The sequence below is a fragment of the Tympanuchus pallidicinctus genome, unplaced genomic scaffold, assembly GCF_026119805.1.
Source record: "Tympanuchus pallidicinctus isolate F22 unplaced genomic scaffold, pur_lepc_1.0 scaffold13, whole genome shotgun sequence".
In the NCBI taxonomy this organism is placed as follows: domain Eukaryota; kingdom Metazoa; phylum Chordata; class Aves; order Galliformes; family Phasianidae; genus Tympanuchus; species Tympanuchus pallidicinctus.
In genome coordinates, this window is record NW_026294648.1 from 15,842,143 (window position 1) to 15,866,706 (window position 24,564).

At 44.5% G+C, this 24,564-nt stretch overlaps 1 protein-coding gene across 4 annotated transcripts in view; it reads left to right on the forward strand.

Moving 5' to 3' along the window:
* The first annotated feature begins 8,301 nt into the window (after positions 1-8,301).
* KLHL13 (kelch like family member 13) overlaps positions 8,302-24,564 on the forward strand; it is a 66,077-nt gene continuing 49,814 nt past the window's right edge. The window contains exons 1-3 of one of the 4 annotated variants that reach the window (XM_052673021.1): positions 8,356-8,430; positions 16,743-16,807; positions 23,360-23,418. In XM_052673021.1, coding sequence (XP_052528981.1) covers positions 23,399-23,418 — 20 coding nt within the window. In that variant the 5' untranslated portion in view covers positions 8,356-8,430; positions 16,743-16,807; positions 23,360-23,398. Of the gene's footprint in view, positions 8,431-16,742; positions 16,808-20,330; positions 20,404-23,359; positions 23,419-24,564 lie in introns of those variants that run through there. The other 3 variants (XM_052673022.1, XM_052673019.1, XM_052673023.1) reach the window with 3 other exon arrangements.

Genomic DNA, 24,564 nt, shown 5'->3' on the forward strand with positions numbered 1-24,564 from the left:
AATTTTACAATATTGGTTTCATATCTTTCTTTCTTTCCTGGGGAGCTTTCTTGCAGGATATAAATAGCTGTGACTGAGAGCAGAGCAATAGCTTTGTCTCTTCTGCAGCAGAGACAATAACCATGGAGCATTAAGCAAGCAAAACCCCCTGGAAATAACAAGCCAAACTGCTGAGGTGCATTCATGCTTGTAAATACAATTCCATTCTGTCGCAGTCTGTGTACATTCAGATGGACCTCAGGAGGAGGCTGATGGGAGAAGGCAAAGGGCTGGCTTCTCTCGGTGCTCCCTGGGAGTGTTTTCTCAAAAGCTGAAGCTCTCGTGTGCAAAGTCAGATGCTTTCTGTCTGTGTGTGTGTATGGTCAGCCTGCATTTCCTCTCTGCATGCTCCCTCACATTGCATTGAAATGTCTCTTTCCGGACCATCAGTGCTATGTCTTGCAGACCACATTGCTCAGCTGCCTGCAGGAGCTGTCACAGGACAGCCGTTGTCCTCTGCCTTCTGCATTCTGTGCATCTCTCCCTGCATATTTCCTCTTCACGAATGGTCATGTTCCCTCCCATCAGAACACCCAGTCTCTCTTCATTTCTTACTTTCCCAGTGAGATACTGCATTGCAACAGAGCAGCTTTTTGCAGCCCTCCTTCACTCACACACAAGCAATACCCCCTCTGTTGTGTGGCTGCTTGTCTTGGCTGCATTTCAGCTGTCCCTCCTGTGGTTTGCCAATTCTTACAACGTGCAGGATGCTGCCTGGTGTCCCCAGGAGCACACAGTGCTGCGGCAGTGACGGACACAAACCCAGGCCAGGAGCACAAGAGCAGCATGCAGGCAACAAGCACAGCTCATTGCTGGGGCAGAAAGCAGAGCAGAAAAGGGAGCAGGTGGCCTCATCCTCACAGACAGCCCCTAAACACCCCATTGGTGGCAGAGCAGCTGGGACAGCCCTGTTGGGCACCCCAGTGCTGGCAATGGCAGAAGGGCTTCATGCCGTCTCTCATTGCCCCAGCCCACTGCTCCCTGGATGCCTTCCATCTCTTTGGAATATCACTTCTTCCTTTTCCATAAAAGATATTGAAGTTCCAAATCACAGCATTTCAGAGCACTGGCATGAGTCCTCCCAGTTGTTCATTTGTGCCAAGTGCGTTAACTGAGTCATAAAGTATACCAAACCGACTGATGCCATGTATTAATGGAGTTTACTGGGTGGGATCCGTGGAGCTGGGCAGGGAGAACAGTTGCTCTGCCATAGGTGGAGTGGGAGTTACCGTGGAGTTTTGTTCCTTAATACCATTTCTTATCACCTTTAACTTCAGACCTTCCTTTCTCTGGACCAGAAAAGATTTCCACCTCTCTTTCTCTTCTCCCGAACACTGCAGAACTCTTCTGGCAGCACAACACTTTTCCTATCAAAAACAAAACTATGGGTTGTTTTGACCACTTTGATTCCAAAGGCATGGGCAGGAACACTCGTAGTGTTCCTAATACTTTTGTTCTTATTTCTGTTGCCCACTTTTTGGTTTTTATCACCCAGCTGCAAAACCCAGGCGTGGTGAAGGAAGGGGGCCAATGTGCATCCAAACCAAATCGCACTGCAGCCACCATTAAATCATGTTCAAAGAGCGATTGATTTGGGACAGCTACAACACACACAGTGACTCATGTATTTTTGAAGTGGGCTGTGCTGTGTATTTATTATGCTGTTTAACATATATATATATATCTGCTTGGTTTCCTTAGAAGTTTTCTGTGACCACAGTGTGTGTGCCTCTGTGCTCTGTGTTTCATACAGACTCAGGTTCCACAGCCACAAACTCTGTTCATAGCCAGGGATCATATGTAATCCCTTATTCTTACACTGAAGCATGGTCTATGTGGGAAATACGTGCAGCCCAGCCCTGCTGGCATCAGATGGAGGTTTGGCACGGTGCATATTATATGGTCTGCCTGGAAGGGCTGCTGGAAGGGGTTTGCAGAGCCACAGTGAAGAAAGGCAGCGTGCTGCCATCAATGCAGTGTCCAGATGTGCAGTCCTCCCCCTGCCTGACTTCACAGGTGATTTTAAAAGGAAGTGTAATTATACCTGAATTTAAGAGGTAACAAATGGAGGGAATGCTTGTTTCCCACCACTGTGCAGTGAGAAAGCAAAGAGACAGAGTTGTCCTTCTGGTGTACAGAAAGTCAATTATTTCAGAGGTACGGTGGAACATCAGCAATGCAGTGAGATCCTGAGGTTTGGTTTTAATGCCTTTCTGCTTAACTGTTGACTACAATTCAGCTAATGTCCAGATGTGCTGTTCTGAAGTGTGATTCCTTATAGCTCCTCAGGGGCTCCAGAACAAAAAGCACCCAGGGCACCACCTGCCTTTCTGAGCATCACAGGGGAGGGATGCAGTGAGGCAGGGGCGGTGATTTCTCCTTTCAGGCCTCCCTGCCAAGAGAAGTTTCTGCTGTCAGAAATGTGTCCTTTTGAATCTGAGCCTGCTTATGAAAACAAGAACTTGAAGTAGCCCAATGTCTCAATGTATCTCTTCTTTTAATCCTGGAAAGAGTCTCAGAGCCCCGTTCAGCTTGGTGCTGCATCCAGACTGCACAAGGAGACCCATAATCAACGGTGTTGCCTTGAGATCAGCTCTGATGATGGATGTAGTCATTCTTATTTAGTGAAAATCCTCATTTCATTTTCCAACACTGCCCATCAGGATGCATGGGCTGGCCAGGAAACGGATCTGGGAAAGGACAACTGTTAAAAATGATGAATCTCTTTACCACAGGAGTGGTGAGGAGCTGCAACAGCTGCACAGAAAGGTTGTGGATGCCCCATCCATCTCTGGAGGTGTTCATGGCCAGATTGGATGGGGCCCTGGACAACCTGGTCTGGTATTAAGTGGGGAGGTTGGTGGCCCTGCATGAGGCAGGGGGTTGGAAATTGATGATCCCTGGGGTCCCTTCCAACCCGAGCCATTCTGTGATTCTGTGAAACAATGCTCTGAATTTCTGCCACAACTGAAAAAAAAAAAAAAAAGGAGAAACCAACACAACACATTCAGGCAGTCCTACAGATGATCTTGAGCATCCGAGCAGTATGGAAACCATGCACAGCAGAAGTTGATGCTCCCTGGGTGCACATCTGGCCACATCTGCCTTCAGGTGGAGACGAGAAGCAGCAGCAGCCCTGGCCTGGATGAGGTGAGGTTACACATCCAAGAGGAACAGGGCGTAATGAGGAACTGCATGTTGCAACCTGTGCTCCGGAGGGGAAATGTGAAAAACAATTTCCTTTCCTCTCCCTTCTCCTGACCACCTGCATTAGAGTTTCCTGCGGGGATTGCTGGAGAGCAGACATTCAGGATGTCTGGAAGGTAAGGGGAATCTGTCACATTTCCAGCTGTGCAGGCTCCAATCACACAAAATACACTGTCAGAGCCCAGACAACAGAACTCTGCACAATGACAATCAGGGCTTGCTTCTGCCCTCTGATTGCAGCATGAAGATGGGTGCCGGCTGTACACTTCCAACTGTCTGCGGGAGCTTTCCAGAGATGTTTTTTGCTTTGTAGTTCAATGGAGATGATTTTCAGCAAAATGCTGAACCAAATGAAGAACAGCTTCACTGAGCCACTCATCCATTGCTTTTGTTTCACTTCTGATGCTAATTTCACAGGGCTTGCCCCTGTACACTGTGGGCAGACTTTATGGACAGACTTCTGTGAGGTACGCATCCCAACACTCAGAAGCACTATTTACAGCCCTGCAGCTGTGACCAGTGTTATAAATATTGAGTTTTTAAAGCATTTGGCTGAGTTCACCTCTGGTATTTATTGTGCTGCCAAGGACCTATGATTTCCCTGCCAATACTGATGACCTGTGATTTACAGCCCCCATTTCACGCTAATTCATTTTGTCTCATTGAAGGGAAAATTGTGTGCTGCTGAGAACTTCTGCCAAAACACAGAGGATCAAATCCTTTAAATTGAAAAAATATCCCCCTGGCAGTAAAGCAAACAAGTGATCTATGGCCCCGGGGCATAGAGAATAGGGCCAGAGTGTCGGGATTCCTCCAAGTATTGGCAACCTTTGCTGTTCCTCCTCTTTCTCATAGATAAAACTTAGCATTTACATAGCTCTGAGAAGGGTAGGAGCTGAACATTCAATGGGCAGGAGGTGTACCTGCCAAGCAGTTTTCCAGGTTCCTCTACCACATTTTGTCTGGGATGATAACCCAGCTGTGGGTACTGGGCTTGTGGTACATCGGAGTTTGCTCTTGCTTTCTCTACATCCCACACAAGCTATGAGATATTGAACACAGTGGATCTGTGATGCTATGGACTGAGTGTAGTTATTTATTGTCAAATGTGCCCCACAGGTCATACAGAGAGCAAATCTCTGCTCAGAACAGAGAGCCCTGAGTGGGTGTGAGGGGTGTCTAATATCTGCTAAGTTGCATTTTTGTTTGTGAATTTCACCTTGTGCCATTTACTTTGGTTCAAGAGAGGATCTCTAAAATTCACCTCTTTCCTCTCTGGTGTTGTATATCTCAGTCACATCCATTCCTGATGGATGGGCAATAACTGAAACTTTCTCTTACTGCTAACACGTCAGGCTGAACAGCTGCTTTATTTTCCCTCCACAGTCAACACTCTTTTGCAGGCCAGCAAGGCAAAAGCACAGACTTTGAGTGCAATGAAGGATTTATATCTGCACAACTTCAGCAGTAAAATACCTTGCAATAAGCTGTGCCCACGCCATGAGGTTCTGCTCATCCTGTGCACACACTGTGATGTCTCAGCGGAGCAAGCACATTTCATGATGATTCCTTTATCTCTGAAGAAATAACTCTGCAAATGCACACTTTGCTGCCTCTGCGAGATGCTACATTTTGCCCTGTGGCAGCCTGAAGCTTCTTTCTGAAGCATTCCCTTTTGTACCATCCCATTTTGACCTGGTTCAGGGGCAGCTCACTGTGCACTAAGCTCCTTTCCTACTGGGTCAGCTCAGCTGATTACTGAGGACTTCCCCATCACTGACAGTTAATAAATTTGCTCCACTTGGAACCACTGAGCTTGAGACAGATTTGTTAATGCATCTCCTGGCAGCAATCAATAATTTATTTTACATCCATTGTGATCTTTGTTGGAAATTAGCCGGAAGATGGATTGCTTGGGTCTAAGAGCTATCGATTGCTGCAGAAAGACTGAGCTTCCATCAGGAGAGCAGGGACACACAGTGGTAAACTTGTGCTTCTTCTGTGAGAGGTAACAGGAGGTCTTCTGCCAGAACACGTGTCGAAACCAGCTTTGATCAGATGCTGTGCAAAGGAGCAGTGCTTCAGAAATCAGCAATGAATGCATCAGCATTTCCAACAGACAGGCAAAAACTCGCTTTTAATCATTTTCTTCTGATGCAACAAATGGTATATGACAGAAGTCTGCATCTTGCTTTGATAGCAGAATTATAGGTACAGAAGTCCCATATTTGGCTCAAGTCACTCCTCCTCCATTGTGTTGACCTGTGTTGAGTTGGAGCAGGGCTTCTTCCTCATCCATCCCAACCTGTGGGTGCAGGAAGGGGTGAATTGTAAGAGGAGACAAAGATGGAAATGATATTAACAGACAAAATGCACGTTTTAGAAACGTATAGTTGAAGTTGAGTATTGTATTTTGCTCTTTGATGGCTTTTTTTTTTGGAGCATTCCTCACTTGTGCTGCTTCACTTATGATGTAGCAACAAAAAAAAAAGAATTGTATTTGGCTGTTTGCTTTTTTTTTTTCCTAGGGCACTAAAATGCAGACAGAGCAAAGTGTTGAGAAAGAGAGGATGAAGATCCAAATCTGGCTTAAAAAATCAGATAACTGAGACTTTGGACTTGCTGAAAATCTGTGATTCAAACTTCACATTGCCACCCCTCTCCTTACTGCCTCAAAAATGAAGAAATAGAGCCATGCAAAGAAATAATACAACTTACAATTCAGGAGCCACACTACTCTTCATAAAAATACATCTCAAATACGGTCAGAAAGGAAAGACGAAAAGCAGCGGTGGGGGGAACGAGTAATGTTCAGGTCTGGATGTCTTCTATGAATGAAATGCTGGGAGGTGAAGGGCATGGGCTGGGACTGCAGACTGCAGCTGGAAAGGGTTGGCTGTGTGTCAGTGCCTGAAGATGAAGAGGTCCTCATTGCAAATGTAAATGTCACAGTCCTGCAAGAGTTTGCAAGATGAAGTACAAAACGTGTTGTGTGTCCACCATGGCAACTTATACTCTGGGCAATGGGCCTCTGGTGATGAAAGGAAATGGTAGCCCCAGATAATATAGGGATGCAAGTGGTGTATTTAGGTCAGATACTGCCTTTGTAGCTGCTATGTTAAATTTTGCAACCACTCCAAATGCCTGAGGCATTTAAACCTCCGACTGCACAGGATGTCCTCCTCTGCTGCATGTCACCAACTGTGCTTCCTGCAGTGCTTTTCCCTTCCTTCTTCGATTCCTTTCACATCTCATTTATCCTTCCAAACTCCTCAGGTCTGAATGCTTTTGCTTTTTTTTTTCTTTCTTTCTTTTTTTTTCTTTTTCCCCACACCTGATTAATTTTAATGATCAGTGGCCAAAATAATCCCCCCCTTTCTACATATTTTAATATTTTGACTGTTTCTCTCTAGTGAAATGCTCCATTTATGTTGGAAATGTTTCTCTGAGAGTAGCAGTGATGTCTGTGCTGATCTGTTCCTTGCTCTGTTGCATTTTTGCCTGGAAGAGGAGACTGTCACAACAGTGTGGTTCTCTGCTGGCCCAACTAGTTGTCATTTCCATTGTGAGAGACTGCACAGAGGATGAAGAGAGGCAAAAATCCTCTGCCCTGTTTCTCTGCCCCAAAGCACCAGGGAAGGCTGGCACTTCTATTTTCCCACATGTGCACTGTTTTCACTGCTGACCTGGGAAGAGGCCTCTCCTCACAGGAAATACCTGGGAAATGGGACGGGCATTGCCTTGCTGGGCTTCCTGGGAAGTGCCTGCTGCTGGAAGTGGGGATGGAGCACAGGACATCACGTGTCTGCCCTGACAGCTCCTTGGAATGGGAGCAGGTCATAGAATCATAGGATCATGAAGTCCACTAAGATCCCCGAGCCCAGCCCCAGCCCACCCCATGCCCATCACTACGTCCCTCAGTGCCACATCCCCATGGCTCTGGAGCACCTCGGTGGATGGTGACCCCACCACTCCCTGTGCAGCTGTGCCAGCCCAGCACCATTTTTTCAGATAATAAATTGTTCCTCTTTTCTGGAATTTTTCAGGCTGTTACTGTGGCATGAATTTGAATATCTGTTGAACATTTGAACAGAACATTTTCAGTATAGATAAAGCACAAAGGTCCTGATCCTGATAGCCACTACTTTCCAGATGCAGCACACAGAAAAGCCAAGAGGAACAGGGAGGCAGAAGCAGTGTCTGCAGAGTCCCTGAGCTCACTCCAAGAGCCAGCAGTGGGTGGATGCCTCTTGCATTGCTCTTGAAGCACTCACAGGAGGGGTTGCAGGGTTCCTTTCGCAGGCAAAGCAAATCAGTGCAGCTGGAGAATGCTGCTGGGAGCACACATTTGTGGGTGCTGCGGTTGGAGCTACTAAGATGCTCAAGCAAAGTTCAGCAGAGAATATCTGCAGAACTGCAAGCGGAGGATGCACTTTCTCATACGGAATTGAAGCATAGTAGGGCTCAGTTCCTCTTCTACCCAAATTCTGCTTTCAGTTTTGTAATAGATACTGCTATAACTTATGGAAGACATTCAGAATGAGTTGGTGATAGCACACATGGCACGTATGAACTATTTCTTTCTTTTTTTGGATAAAATCAGATAAAAATTTTTGAATGGGAAATGTTCTTAACTGGTATTATTCTCTTTGCATGACCTGGCAACGTTGAAAAAAATACAGTTTTGCAGCTGAGAATGTGCTCTGTCGACTAACGTTGCAGTGCTCATTGCGGCTGGGTAGTTCTCATGGAAATAAACAGGAGGCATTACTTTCGGAGCAACCCGCATAGGGTCCGGCACACCTGTGGTGCTGCCTCTAATGAGGAAGTTTGGAAACGTTTTAATTAGCAGGCAGCCGCACGGCATGACCTCAATTAACCTCACCTAACGACGCTGCTCCCAAACTGCCAGCCCTGCTCCCCTTCCTTAGCCCCGCCCCCAACTCGTAGACCACGCCCACAAACAGTTAAACCACGCCCCATCCGCCTTATAGACCACGCCCCTTTCTATCGTTCCCCGCCTTATGCTCCGCCCCCCTACGCCTTCCTCTCGCGCATGCGCGAACCCGCCTTGTTGACGCGGTGAAGCGCGCTCCCGGGGAGGCGTGGCCAGGCGGCGGGCGCGGGGCCGCGCTCGGTACTTGGGGAGCTCTCTGGAGTGGGGCCCGCGGCCGTGGCTCGCAGGTGAGTGAGGGGTGCGAGGTGGGCGCTGTGCATTTCAGTTCCGCTCGGGTTCGGGGGCGTCGGGAGGACTCGGGGGTCGCAGGGCCTGCGCGCCGCCCCTCGGACGGGGCTGGGGGGCTCCGTGCGGCTGGGTTCACCCGGCTGCCTTTTTCCGGGCGTTGTGGTACGGCCGCGGGGTCCTCGCTTCCTCCTCTCGGCCCTCGCAGCCCGTCGCTGTTGGTTGCGCTGCGGTCTGTAAATGGGACGGCGGAGTCCCGCGGTTGTTTGTGGGATGCAGACGGTAGAAGTAGGGCTGTGGGTCACTGGTACCTCGCTGATCCCTTCTCCTTCACTAAAATTCAGGCCGAGCTCTGCTGTTATTAAGCTCTATTAAGGACTTTTCGTCTCCGTGTAAGAAGTGCGGTGTTAACTTGGCGCCCTGCATTCCGTGTGTAATTCTGCACATCAGCTGTGCCTGGCGAGGGTCTCGTTATCCTGAATGCTCCGAGTGTTAACGAGGCTGATGCTGGCTTGGACCTGCCAAGAAACTCTGCGCCAGGAATGCCTCCTGGCTCATAGAAATGCAGCCCGGGGACTCAGGGATGGTGGCACCGAGCAGCGTTTCTTCTTTTGCCAATGAGCTGTGCGAAGAGACAGCGCTGGGGGGAACTTCCAGGGCTTTGCTGGTTGTGTGGCGAAGCCTGTTCTGCAATGCCACTCAGCACAGAAATGCACCACCGTGCTGATAGTAAAAGTTTGGGCAGCAACTTGGGCTAAACGAGAGGCTGCTTCTCATCTCTTTGATTCCGTGTTTTTCAAAATTGTGCTTCTAAACATTTCCCTTTGCTTCTGAAGTTCAAAGCCGCCAGCGCAAATCAGCGTGCTGCTGGGCTTCAAAGGAGCAGCTCTGTTTCTAGGGAGCATTGGATTGCCACCAGGTAACAAAAAGGAATTGCAGTGGCTTTTCACAAGTCAGGTTTTGGTTTTATTCCGCTTGTTCTGTTAAAGGCTCACCAAACTGCAAATCATGTGAGGCTGTGGTTCTGCTGTATCCAGCAGGAAGGGCTCTGGTGCTTGCATGTGGGTTGGATATAGGGAACCAACCCCATGGGCATGGAGTACAGCTTTCATTTCCTTGCCCCTGGATTCTGGTAACCTTAAGGATGATTTCTGTTTTGCATCAAGTGCCTTTAAAAAGAAAAAAAAAAGCCTGCTGCAAACTGTCTCATGTTTAGTGCGTCTCAGTATAATATATTTGTAGCTGTTCTTTGATAGTGGAGATCAAGCTGCCTTGACCAAAAGGCATAACCTCTGCTTTTGGAATTGGCAGTTCCAGCAGCATTACACCAAGGGCTCTTAGCATGGTCCAGCTACTAGAAAGGGGTGATTAATCAATGTTACCACTTGCTGGTAGGGACTCCAAATGAATTTGCAATGTGTTCTACCAGAAGTGCTTCTACTAGTGTTACTGTATCACCTCCACCAGCACTGCAAGCAAAAAATGTCTAAAATGCTCTTTTTCATTGTCCTTGCTGAAGTTGCTGTGATTCTTAGTATGTGGCTTTTTTTTTTCTTTACTCTCTCACATCTGTGCTGGCAAAACTTAGAGGTACTGCAGCGTGGTGTGACTGAACAAATGGAGCCATTTGTTCTAAGCACCAGCTGCCTCTGAGAGAGGCTTCAGTGTGTGCCCGTTGCTCTGTTTCGATGGCACGAAACTTTTCTGATGACTTCTAATAGCTTAGGAAAGCTGACTTCGATGGCCTCAGGCTAAGTTCACGTGGGTAGATGCCTTTATCACAACTGTGGCGTCGTGTTTATGGCTGTCAGTGTGAGTGGGAGGTAGGTAAGAGCTTAAATAGATGGGGCAATGTGTTCTGCTTTCCTTTCAGGGTTATATGCTTTGAGCTCTAAATTCCCACAGCTGTATTTCTATTAGTTCTATACAATAGCTCATGAGCTGGGACAGAGCTTGGCAGATCCCCTTGACTTATATATAAGACTCATTAAAAGAAAATCCAAAAGAGATCCCATGATCAGTACCTTAGAATTTGGTATCTATGCCTATTTGGGAAGGACTTTTAAAACAGTGTGTGTTAATTTATTTTGCAAAATGCAGCAGTGATGGATTTGTGTTGTTAGTCAATGGTTTTGCTTTAAACTCACTGCAGGGAATGTCTTTTTGTTTCCATTTGTGGAAACAGTGCTTCGTTGTAAATCCTAATGATGCTGGTCATATGATTTCTTGGGGCTTTTGTTTTAAGATGTTTGTAATTGATGCAGCTGCTTAGTGGTGTATTCCATCATTGTGAAATACATGAGATTTACTTGGCAGTGCCAATGTTCTTACCATTTTAAAGCCATTCTGCTTAGTTTTAGTAGGAAATATTTACACTGTGAGAATACTTACATACAGGTGAAAGTAGAGCTTAAGACTATCAGCCCTACCAGGTGCTCCACACCTACTTGAATGTATGGATCATGTGCTCTGCATTTCTTTCTGAGAGACCCCAGTGCCTGGGTTTGATGCATGCTGGATGCTCTGGGCAGGACACACATGCTGAGATTTTCCTGCAGGTGTGGATGGGGCCAGAAGCAGAAGTGGCTCTCAGTCATCAAGGTAGTGAGGCTTTTTACCCATAGGATTGGACTCCTTTGTTTGGCTCTTTCTTCCCACTGGTGTATGTGCCTGTTTGTCCTGTCTGTCTGAAGTCTTTTTATTTGGATGAAGTTGGAAGTTAAGAGACTCCTTTAGGTTAGAGACCTTATCTATGTCCAGGACGTCCCATCTCATTTATAGAACTGTCAACACAAGGCTGTCTTGCCCATATCTTGTGGTTGAATGCAGGGATGGGATGGTTTAAGTACCTGCTCCAGCTCTGAGGGTTTACAAGTCATTGTTTTAAGTTACTGCATTGCTCAGCAAATCAATCTGCTGGTCTCTTTGAATGTACAATTTTGTCTTTGCAGTGAAGGAATTTTGTTCTTGGTGAGAAAAACAAACAGAAAGGCAAGTTCATTGGTCTGTACCAGTGGGAAACTGCAGACCTTGCTTTAGCAAGATGACAAATGAAAACTGTGATACACAGTAAACAAGCTTGACTTCACAGAATCACAGAGTGGCCAGGGTTGGAAGGGACTTCAAGGATCACGAATCTCCAAGCCCCTGCCACGTGCAGGGTCACCAACCTCCACATTTCACACCAGCCCAGGCTGCCCAGGGCCCCATCCAACCTGGCCTTGAACACCTCCAGGGATGGATGGGGCATCACAGCCTCTCTGGGCAGCTGTTCCAGCACCTCTGGTCAAGAGCAAGCTGTTGTTGCGAGGAAGGTTATGTTTCACATCACAAGAACAAAGAATAGAATTTTTGGGGTATACAATGATTAAATCTTAAAGAGAACCCCAAGATCCAAGAAAGCAAGAATAAACAAGCGGATTTCAATCTAATTCCCTTTTCCTGATTGTTTTCTAAGATCTCATGAGTGGTCTGTTCTCTTTTCAAGCTGAGTGTATTCCACACTTCATTTAGCATCGTGGGAACTTTGGTTCTTTTGAGAAAGTGACCTTATCTGATAATGCTAATGTGAGATATCCAGCAATATGGCAAGGTGAAGATCTGAGCTATCCAGCAGGCTTCTGCCGTACTGGAATGACATCCAACGCTCTGAAGTGGAAAATCTGTTTCTGTTGAATGTTTTATTCCTATATGTTGACATAATTCCATAAGAAAATGCCAAATCTTATTTTCTTTCATTTCTTTATCCACGAATCCTTTAAAAGCCAATCGGTGGAGTTACCTTTAGTGCTGCTTATCTCCTGGGAAGTGAAACCCACTCAGTGGTGGTTTGCTCAGGTTCTCAGCCTGTGGCTACACCTTCCTGCTGCTCTCACAAGTCGAGGCAGGAATGATGTGAGGGGAGGCAGATCCCTCTCCTCCCAATGCACACAGAGGGATGCGATCCTCATGCTTCAAACGTCTCATGCTTTCAGGGTGCCTTTTAGATCTTCTCCAGCTAGTTTGCCTGCACGGGAGCTGGGTGAGCCACACAAATATCTTACTGGAGGCTTGAGTTGGTATGAGAGTGTGAATTCTGCACTGAAATAAAGCACCCAAGTGCTGGGCTGTGTCCTTCTCACAGACACTGGCAGTCTCCTGGAGCAAGCCGTGGGAAGGTGGGCTGCTCTTTTGCCTTGTGGACTTGAGCACCTCAGTGCCCAGCTTTCTTGTGGCTCTCTGCTGTTACAACACAGGCACTGTTCTGGGCAAGCTTATGCTGCCCACAGATTTTGAATAGAACAGAGGAAGTGAGTAGCACATCTGTTATTTAAAGAAAGCCACGAGTGGCACTGGAATCCTACACACTCTGGCACATGGTCTGTGTATTTTTATAGCCAGTTATCTGCTGAAGGGGCCAGAGTTGTAGAAGTCGTTAATAGTTCATTCCTCCCACCTCCCCTCCCCAGTCAACTTTCTGTTTGTTGCTTGTGAATAACTTCTGTAGCAGCAATTGGAAGTTACAAAACACCATCACATGTTAATAATGCAGTTTTGTGCTTATGTTGAAAGGTGTTGGTCAGAAAATAATGCAACCAGCTTTGCTTTCCTCAGTGTTGAATTTGTAATTTACCAGTGATAAAAAATCCAAAATGAAAATTGAGCTGGGCTGTTGTGCCCAACGTTCTAATTTTATTTGTTTACAGTATTAAATAGGGTTAATTTCCATGAGGGGCCCATGTGAGATGTTTTGTGTGAACTGAAGACTTGGAAAACTTCTACCTTCAGATGGGAAACTTTGGGTTTAACAGTTGAGCTATGAGAGGACTGAAGGCTAAATGCACACAAGTCAGCAATATCCGATTTGCTGGACTGCCCAAGCTGCATTGCCTTTCTCCCTCAGTGGCCATGCAAATAGAGCATCCTCTGGAGGGTACTTGCACTTGTTGTGGGGGAGTAATGGTAAGAGTGCAGGTGTTCACTTCTTCATTACACGTGAGCAGTGTGAACCACTGACATCTCTAATGATAGGAGGGCTACTTTGGAGTGTTTGGTAATCCAAGTGGGTCTTGCCACCATATCTCCCCTAGAGATTGTCTTTCATGGCCAAATCAGGAGTTTCATCATTTAAAGGAGAGCTGTAATGAGGTAAGGGTGATATCTGCTGTCTCAGAGTTGATGTGTTGTCAACTCAACCAGTTATCGTAGTGATGTTGGTCATTGGGTCTGTCCTGAATCTTTGCAGATAGGCTAATCTTGGTCAGGAGTGCTTTAATAACTTGAAGGAAGGCTGAATTCATGGAGGAGTTTGCAATGAGGCTCTACTTTGGTACAACTCCACAGCATCTCCTTTTGCAAATGATGGTGATCCCAAGGTGTTCAGGCTTCCCACTGTGATGCCTTGCTTTTTGTTAATGAAGTGTTCTTGCAGAGCTATGAATCTGATAGCAGGCTTTCTAGAAGCTCACGCTATTTTGATTGATAAATTCTAGGCTTTAATACACTTTCCTAAGAAAATGTTCTAATTGCTAATGAAAAGCTGTGCTTTGTGGCTTTTGAGGAGTACCTCTAATTTAGGATGTTACTCTTTTCTTTTTTTCTCTTGTAAAATAGATGCTACTATTTAAAGCCAAATGGACCAAGACCTTGAATTCTCTGCTTTGCATCACAAAACAAGGGCAGTTTCTGTTCTTAAATCTTACTATGCTTACCATAAACTTTCACCTGTTGTTTTTGTAAGCCTTGTGGGTGGGATGGACACGGGGGAATAATGAAGGAATTAGCATCACAGGCAATATCTCATTAAGTGTGTAGTCTAACTTTAATATAGGATGGTATCACTTTTGTGCTTGTAGCCCTAAGGCAACCTGATTGTTGTCTGCCTTCAAGGACAGAGGCTTGTGAGCAGTGTTAATACATAGGGCTCTGGGAGTTGGGTGAGAGCCTTTCCTTGGAAAAGGCTGAGCAAATAGAAGCAAGACTTGTCTTCCTTTTCGAGTGAGATCCTTGTATAGTGATGATCCTGCCGAGAGCTGTGGTTTCTTTTGGGGTGCCATTAGGGATATCGTGTCTTGGTTTGCTCTTGGATGTCGTTCCCAGGTTTGGAAGAGGCAAATGTTTTGTTAAGGGGGCTATTAACCTTGCCTCTAGCAGCTGAGACAATTGTGTGAGCTCTTCTGTGGCATGACAGCCAAAATAAGCTGGGGTGGTTTGAATAGCTCAAATAATCAGCCTTTGTATCAGTTGATCCTAAGTAAATAGGTTAGAAAGTATTTAAGGGCAGCTCAGCTGGTGGCCTTCTGGCAGAGCAGTGACATGCAGCTGAGGGTGATGAGCACCTCTAGGGCACAGCATGTCCAGGAGGAGATCCAAATCCAGAACAGAGGTTCAGAAGCTAAAAGTGTGCTCCACAGGCAGAGACGAGGGTAAAAAGTGAGATGTAGGCATGGCTTATTGGGGTGCAGGGTGATAACCAAGGTGCTCTTATTGTGCTGCCAGGCTGGGGATGCTGCAGGGTATGTTGTTGGGTTCTGTGCTGCTCTGTCCTGTCTTCCCTGCACGCCCCCAAAAGAATCGACACTATGGTTCCAGTCAGCTCCCTTTAGAAGTTTAGATTGTCTATTCATTAGTAAAATTAATAGTAGGAGGGAGTAAGCCCAGAAAATGACTGCGAGAGAAGAGTTTGTGTGGCAGCACTTCATGTTCCTGAGTCAAGAATGAATAGTGGTGGAGAAAGGAATGGGGAGGAGGAAGAAAGGAGTGGGCTGGAGGGGAAAAACGCTATCTTTGTATTGGCTTCATTGTCTCAGTGCCATCCCAGATGTGTCTAACAAGTCTGATGTTGTTCTAGTTTTTCATTGCTGAAGGCTTTTCATAAAGACCTCCACTGTAATGCTTGTGTGTGTCATTGGAGCAGCCTGACACTGCTTTGCATAGATGGAGATTTATATGGGATATTCAGGAGGGGTGGTGGGAAGCCTGGATCATGTGCCCAGTTCTTAGAGGGCTTCTTGCCAGCAGAAGTCTACTTTCTGATTGCTTCTTCCTGGCTTTCTTCACCAAAATGAACCATGATACAGACTTTGTCATTCCTGGCACATAAATATTTATTCAGATCTGGAATGTGAGTCTTTCTGACTGCCGTACATAGATGGGTATCTATGAAAGGTAAAGCAACTTGATGCGTTTAAAGGAGTATCAACAGGAAGAGCACTTAATGAAATGACTGCAGTAATGTATCTGACCTTCAGGTAACTCCTCTGTTTTGGTTAAGTTTGGTTAAACTGTTGTCTAACAGACCGTTCACTATTATTTTTTGTTAGTTTCACTGTTTAGCATAGGTAGATGCATAACTTCATTTCACATCGGGAAGGGCTCTTGTCTTTGGAGAAAATATCCCTATCCTTTCACTGAACTGTAGAAGTGCCAGTAATGTATTGGTGCTAGCTGAATATGAGCATGCAGGTTGCCGTGATGCTTTAATTTTATTTTCTGAGAGGAAACACTGGAAGCAGAAGCAGGCAGCACTGCTACCAGTGTTTCCACACTTTGCATTGGAAAAAATCAAAAGAAAGGCTGCCATTGCAAATGACAGTGTTACTGAGTGCTCTCTGCACGTAGGGGTGCCTGGCTGCTTTCCCTTGGCAGTTGCTGCGCTGGCTTTGTGGTGTTACAAAGAAAAGCAGTGTCTGCTCTCCTCTTCTGCTCTCCAGTTGTTCCTTCCGCACAGAAAGATGACTTTCAAATGGCTGTGAAACCTTTCACTGTAACTTTATCCTGTTTCAGCTCAGTTGTAACTTGTAGTGTTTTTGTAAGCCCAGCCAGATAGCTTCCTGCAGCGACAGCAACTGTGAGCTGAATTTATAAAAGCATGCTTGGTTTAGTGGCATGATGCAAGCATTACTTCTGCTAGGACTTCCATACCTCCTGGGGCTTCTGTGCATTCAGTGGTTTATATAAAATGGTGGCTCTGCTTCTGATCTAGAGACTGACAAGCTTAATTGAAAATTGGCTCTGACGTTTGCCTTTAACAATACTATTGTATTTGACTTGTACTGGGAGCTGTTGTCTTGCAGAATTGTGTATGAGAGATTCTGTATACATAGAAGAAGAGCAGGGCACGACAGTAGCAAGTTAGATCAACTTTCCCTGCAGGCAAGAGCAGGGGCTGTCCAATTTTCCACTCACAATGGAGACAGCTCAAAATATTGCAGAAACCAATAGTTAGCTCTGTTGGAGATGCTGTACCTTGCAGTTCTTTAAAATAACATTTACAGTGAATAATAGTGTGCAAACGTGTGACAATTCTTTTTTCTCTTCCTGAACCTTATTCTAGATGTCAAAATTAACCTGGACTACTTGGGAATGGCGAAACATAGCCCTGGGATCCTGCCATGAACAGTAAGAAAGTTGAGATGCTTTGTCTATGCAACTGATTTGATTTAAATGGCTAAACCCCAGTGAAAGTGTTCCTGTTCAATTAACATAACTAGGCAGTATATTGTATGGCTTGGGGGAGGTGTGCTTCCAGCTTCTTGTGCAGTGAAGGAGCACTACAATGAATCAGGGAGGGGTTGGTAAGGGAGGGCTCTGGAGCTGGGTGTGCTGCTATGGCTGCTTCATGAGATGGAAGGTGGTGGCTGTAATGCTCCACTGTCATGCAATACTATAAAGACAAACGAGTTTGAAATGTGATTAGATTTATTAACAGAGGGGGAAAGTGAATTATGGAGCGGTGAAAACTGCATTCTGAATGCAGTTGGAATGAGAGAGACCCTAAAACACCAGCTCATGAAGGCTGTTAACAGTGCAGCGCTGTGTTAATTGTTACCTGCACTGCTTGGGAGCTGCCTGCTGTTCAACAGGTAGCTTGGTTCAGCAGGTTTTTGGTCTGGCCTTTCGTATCTGACTTCTGCAAGGTGTTTTCCTTGCACGAAGCATACAGTAGGAGTTGGTTACCAGGCTTCTGTATCTGAGAAGGCAAGTACCTTTTAAGATCATCTTGAGTGCTGATCAAAATCATCATATTTTTGTGATGTTGGTAGTATGAAACTTTCCATTTTGAAGGATAAGCAAACATTTCTGTGTACATCATGCTCTATATTCTTTATGTAGTCGTCTTCCTCTGTTGCAATAGGCATCCCTAAATTGATGCATAGAAGATTATTCTGCTGGATTTTTCCTTGTACAAAACAGATGATTTATGAGGGACTGTGTGGGTGAGAAGCATGCTTGTGAAGTGTAAATTTCAGCTGAGTTTGGTGCTGTTGACACTATCAGCCAGCCTTCACAGGGACAGAAATTAGAAGGCTTTGATATTGTTGAATATCATGAATTGGTTGTAATCAATTGGAAATAAGCACTCCTTCTATCTTAACTCTTCATAGAAGTTTAAATGCCAAACGTGCTCAAAATGAATCCTCAAAAGAAAAATATTTCACTTTCTCTTGTAGAACTCTTTGACCACGACATTTTTATTTCTTTCCTGAGCAGTTCTTACATAAGGATTTCAAAAGCTGGTTAATATAGTTGAAATGCCGGGCAGTCTTAATATCTTGAAAATTCCAGAAATCTCCTTTGGTAAAATTCTGCAATTGCTAAATTGTAACTTTGGATCTAATTGTGTAGATTAGCTCATCTGTCAGAACAGTTGATAGATGCAAAGCTGTGTGTGCAGCACAAGGAGGCATTGTTAGAGCTGGCTGCCCTCAGCCTTTGCAGAAGCTTGTCCTCTGTAGCTGAAAAGGGCAAATAATGGTCTGTGTAGTGGGGTGGAGAAGAGTTTTAAGGGTGGAAATGATTCTCGTACCTTTGGCTCTTCCTTTGGGATGGTTACTGGGGCTGGAAGAGCTGGATTGGTGTTGTGCTGCTGTGCAAGGTCCTTGTATTTGGGAAGTGATGAACGTTCTGTTTCTAGGACAAGTAGCATTAGAAATCTATGTTTCCAGTGTTAATCCTGCAGTGTTAGAAGTATCTGTATGGTACTTAATAAGTAACATTTTTATCTCAATTCTCATATCATAGGCTTATGATAAGCCAGTGAGTGTGCTGTGTTGTGCTGTGAGTATCCCTGTGCCCTGGTATTGCCTGAGTTATGTCAGTTCAATGGCTCTCTTCTTGAGGTGTGCTCAAAATAATGTTAAGCCAAGGGGAAACTGATGCCTTTGAGTTGATCTGCAGCTTGATGTCCTATCCTGGAATGGCTTTTTCAAGGGCCATCTCATCCATCTAGTCCTTACTTTCTGCTTCTCCCATTAATAGCACTCCAGAATTAATAAGCTTCCAGGCAATGATTGAAATCGTGCTGACTAATGTTTTCCTAAAATATTTTTCCCAGGCCTTTATTTGCATATGTAGATAACTTCACGGATGTGGATTAGATGAAGCCTGCAGGTAAAGGATGTGGCTGAATAAAGCAACAACAGGTGGGAAGGCTCAGCTGAGGGCGAACTGATTCCAAGGTGCTTTGTCACACAGGGACTTGAGTGGCTGCTCAAGGATTTCATTTCTTAGTGAAGCGAGTGGCTCTGATAGTCTGGTATGCAATATAGCAGAGGAGGTTTAATGTAGCAAAGAAAGCTTTAACAAAAGAAAAATAGGGGAATATATTCTAATGTTCTGAGCCTTTTTACTTCTGTTGTCAGATGAGATGTACTGGCTGATTGAAAAGCTTCCTGAACTGGAAGACTTCAGAGTACTGAAATGTGCATTGTGTTACTAGGAGGCTTTGCAGGGTCTGAACTCCTCTGACAACCACTTGTTTTCAGTCTGTAGTGAAAGTGTCTTTTGGATTAACCCTTCCTGAGCAGTAAATCTGTGGCCAAATGTGGAGAATGGAACTGTTGAAAAAAGAGGAGCCACCCATGTAGGTTACAAGCTGGTAACTGTGGTCTCAGGGCTTTTTGGAGGGTTAAAAACCCCTCTGGTTATCATCATCATGAGCTTTTCACAATGGTGCACCTTGGTCAACTGTGATTAATAACTTCAGTTGGATGCTCTGTAGACTCCTGTGAGAGGACTAGATTATTTTTCCTTGAAAATGTTTGTGTACACTTGCAATTTGTAGGCGGAGAACACTAACGATCAACTTGTTAATTATTGATTATCAGGTGGCATGTGATATATGTTAATGCCACACGAGTAATGGAACTCTGGTACCTGTTACTGTGAAAACTCCCTAAATGAAGCTGTTCTACATCCTACCTTAAAATAACAGAAATATATCCTTAGAAGGGCACTATATATTTAGGGAGAGTCTCTTAAATGGTCGATAGCTTGGAGATTAAAGTTGTTCTAGGGGCACAGTTCAATCTCAGATGGAATCAGCTGCTGCTAAAAGGTGCAGTGCTGCTTTCTTTGTCTGCTCCTTGCCCAGCTGCTGAGGGTGTGCATGGGAGGTGCAGCTGGTGCCAGGTGAGTGGAACCAGCTTGCTCATCTGATGGGAAGCAGTTATTTGAATTGGGCAGTGGTTTTCTGTGAACTGTGCAGTTGTTGATGTGTTACGTTTGGTGCAAATTGAGTGAGTAGTTAAGTCAGTCTAAGTTTGTGGAACTGCATCCTTAATTAGTGTTCCCAAGCTAGAGTTCAGCCACTTGCTCACTGTTAGTTTAATTGTCTGGTGTTTTCAGCAGTTCTGTTCTGTTGTGGTTCTATGGACTGCAGTTCTGCTGTAGGTCAGGCTAAATCAGAGCATCTCCTGGCTCTACAACTTCTGAACATCATTTGAAACCAATACTTACAAACCTCAGGCTAGAGGTCAGATCTTAAGAAACATGTCAAGCGTATTTTTCATATTCACTCCATGCTTTGTATGCTCATGTTTGTCCATTGAGAATGTGTGGCCTTTTGCATGTCATGGCTTCTTACGCTGTGCTTTTGGTGCATTCTTTGACATGCCTTGCATCACTCATTCTGCCTCTGAAGAGCTGGTTGCTGAAGCAAGCCACCCACAGAAGCCTCATTTATCAGCTTGGAAAATTTCAGAGCCTTCTAGCAGGTATTGGAATGCGTGCATGAAAATGGAACCATTTCACAGGGTGTCTGCCACATGTGCACTGATGTGTGAGCAGAGCAGCACATGGTGTGGTTCTCTTGAATGTGGTCAGCATTAGAAGTAGCTGAATTTGGCTGTGAAGCACTCATCAATTTCACATGGGTCTTAACCACACCACTCCTGAAAGTTGTATCCTAAACTCACGCTGAAGGTTGTTAACAACAAATGTAATGGGTTATGTTGGAAGTAATTATTCATAAATATGTACATTTGTGTATCTGAAAGAATGATGGCAGAATGTGTGGTTTTTGCTCAAGGAAAAAAATATGGAGAAGCAGCAAAATGAGCAGCAGCACCAGCAAAGCAGCACAGAGCAGAAATGTGAGGCAACTGTGCAGCAGGGAGGGCTTCAGCTGCCAGCTCTTGTTGGGGAGCACTTAATGCCAGTGATTATTTTTTCCTTTCTGTGCTCACGGAGTAGCTGTCAGGTTGTGAGGAGAGGTGTGAATTCCTCCTGTTTGCGTTAGGTGGGAAGGATCAATGGTGAGGATGCACAGGTGATAGCAGCTCTGTTGTTGAAGTTGAAAACAAGCCTTTGAACCATCTGAATTTCTGTGATAATGAGGTTGGCAATTAGAGGCAGGTTTCAGTTATCAATTTCAGCACCTGTGTGCATCAGCTTTCCCACCCTGCACTGTGCTGTTCTCCTCTGTAATCTTGAGCTTTCTGTAGTGTGAAGGAAGACAATGTGTGACATTCCGTCTGATTTTCTGTTGCATGCCAGCCAAACAGCTCCAACGAAGGAGCTGCTTCTGTTCTCTCAGCAGTTCATTAAGAAAAAGCCCCACATTCAAAAGCAAGAATTCAGCTTTCACCTCACGATGTAGCTGGCTTGGCATCCTCTCACCAGCAGAGCAATAGGAGGAGATCACAGAGAAGCCACTCTGCTCACATCTCACCCCAAAGAAACCTGTGGGTGAGGAGATGTGCAGGGGTGTCACTGGCAAAGTCAGCCTGTCTCTTGGTTTGAATTCAGGTGACAGGTTTGAGGCCAGTTGGACAAACTATTGACTGAGTAGTTTGGTGCTCTGTAGTATTTAGCTCCTTCTGGAAGAAAGGAGAACCTGTATATTCAGGATTTCAGGTTAAGTTTTATCAGGCACACTGCAAGATTGCTGTGCACTATTTGTGTGCATTTTGTACATTGTACAGTTACTGTGCATTTTGCTCCAAAACCAACTTTAATGAACTTGCAGCTTAGCTGACTTGGAGTAACCTATCTAGGGAAAGATGGGAAAAGGAAGGGTGGAAACAGTTACTTTCCATTTTTAATTTGTAATGGAAAGGTCATATATATATATTTTTTCTTCATCTTCAGTCGATCTAGAGTGAGCATGGCAGTTAATTCACACAGATAAGCAGTGCTGTTGAAGACCACATCAAGAGGATGTTGCTTTGGCCTCACAGAGGAGGTGTGTGGAAACTTGTATAGCTATATATACAAAACCATCTGTATATTTGCCCAGGATGAGGCCAACCTCATTTACTCAGGGTTAATTTAGTCCTAACCTGTCTTATGATGGAGAGGTAGAATCATGTCCTATTTACTGAGTAGGCATGTTTAGTAGAGGAAAACCTGGATTTGGTTTGGACCAAGGATGTCCCCAGGTACAGGGACACCAGGAGCCAAGAGGCACCTTATTCTACCAGCTGTTCTCCTGTTGGTGGATGGGAGCAGCTGAGCTCAGTGCTTTTAAGCATTCTGGCGGGTGCTCACTCTTATGGTACATTTAAAGGTGTAGGGCACACATTGAATTCATAATTCATGCTTACAAATATTATGTGCAAGTGTCTTCTGCCTCATGTCTCTGATTTGCTTTAGCAAAATCCTCTTTTTGATGAATTCCTATTCTAGCATCTCCTGTGGCTTGCTCTTTGGACTCAGAATTTTGGTTGTGACGGCACAGAGCACTTGTGGGAGAGAATGATCTGCAGAATTATTATTTTTTTTATTATATGTCAACTGCCCTGTTTCGAATCTTGATGTAGGTTTACTGTTTGTGGGTGTAACAATGCTCATTTACTTTTGAGTGCTAAAGGTGGTAAGAAATTTCTTCTTGGGGCTGTGAAGGAGTAGTGAGTTGTTTCAAAGAAGCGCTCAATTCCTACAGCTACGACTTCTCTTACTGCCCACTTATGCCTAACAATGTGAAATTTACAGAAGACTGAAAATCAAATTGTGGCTTGTCTGTGGGCACTGCAGAGCTTAGATTTTGTAATGCTTACTGCTCAAGGATGTCAGCACATTTAAATATTACAGCTTTATCGCTATATCCTCAGTTGGAAGTGAGTTCATAGACTTACAGATAGGCTGCAGCCTTTCATTCTGATTAATAGCTGTAAGATATTGTACCCATGAGACATTAAAAAACCAACTAACGAGGCTGTCACTCTTTGATCAACTATATTAGATCTCAAAAGTGGAACTCATTAAATTTGCACAGAAGAGGCCAAAATTTTAAAGTGATTGTCTTGTACATAAACCATTTGAGCAGCATCTCACCCTTGAAAGAGTGGCTTTAATGTGTTGCAGCTTCCATTTTAGCACGTGTTCATGGGATAGGCAGGCTGAGGAACAACTGGGTTAAACCAGGAGATTATTTGAAAAATCTAGGGCATGTGCTCTCTCGGTTCACTTGATTAGTTTTCATAATTCACCCTTTTTTTTTCCTGCAGCAAGGAACAGTATCATACATGCAAGCAGGGATGTTTTCTGCTTCTCTCTCTGTTTGTAATTGTACTGTAGGAAGTTAAATGGGAAAGAAGTCAAATGGTGTGTGATTGTTTAGTGTAAATCTTGGTTTGTTTTGTGAAAATGCATGGGGTCTGAGCAGCAAAATGCTCTTTATGGATGTTTGTCTGTGACTTTCTGCTTTAATGCTGTTCTGTTTGACTGCAGGTGCATGAAGAACTGAGGAGATAGTTCTGCTCATCAGAGATGATGTGGAGAGACACTTTGTGAGTAACAAACGGGGTTCCCAAATATAAATATGAGAGAATTTCCTTTCTGCTTTAGAGTAACTGCTGCCTGTCTGGAGTTTTCATTTGGTTTTGAAAGCTGTGACTATCGAGCCTTTGTGGGAAGCATAGGCAAAAGCTCAATGTCCAAATGATGAGCTGGAGGACTGAGCAGTAGAATCCGAATGATTTCATAAATGATTAACTGTCATACTTAACTTTGCTATAATGATCAGCCTAGCAAAGGCTTTCGCCGTTGGCCATTGAATGTGCTGTAGATATTGGTAAGAATCTCTGATGTGTGCTCAGTGGGAGCCCTTAGCAGGGTTAGCAAAATGCTTGGGGAATTGTTTCTACCATGCGTAGGGCACTGCCTGTTTAATATGACTTGGTTATCAATGCTTTATCGTCCTTGTCTAATTTTGGTTGGCAGTCTGATATGTTTCATCCAAAGAAGATGGAGCAGAAGCAGTCTATAAAAGCTTTCTTGGAAACTTACAGTTTGTTTGCTACAGTATAGCAGTGTTCTGATAGCATGAAAATGTGCCCGAAGTGTGATAGGAAAGGAAGAACCTCTGATAAAATCACACCTGAATAAGAACTCTCTTGCCTAATTTCCAGTGACAGTTGAGAATTAAAAAGGATTTCAGGATTTTCTGTGGTAGTCTTCAGGCTTTTTAAGTGTAACATGAGTAATGTGGTCTTGAGTGGTTTCTTTTGAACCATAAGCTTTTATATTCTGGATCTACTCCTTTTTTCAGATGGTGATTATATAGGGGAATGGTGCATCTGTGGATGGCTTCAGTGCTTTTCATGGCACTGAATAGTTAAAATTCAAGTTAGAAGATAGCTGTTACTACAGATACCTTGAATTCTTTTTTTTCAATTATATTATTATTGCTATACAACAGGAGGCTTTAATTTGGGGGGGGGGAAATCTCCTTTTATTATAATGGAATAGTAATACATTAAGCTCCTAGGCAGAAATCAGCTTGGATTCTTACATGCACCTTTTTAAAATCTAAATCTAAGAAAGGTTTCTGTGCTTCCTTCATTCTGCAGCACTTTGCATAATCCTCATTAAACTACAGAATGGTGGTGGTGAGGAATTAATGGTTAATTTCCTTGTTCTAGGATGTGAGATGC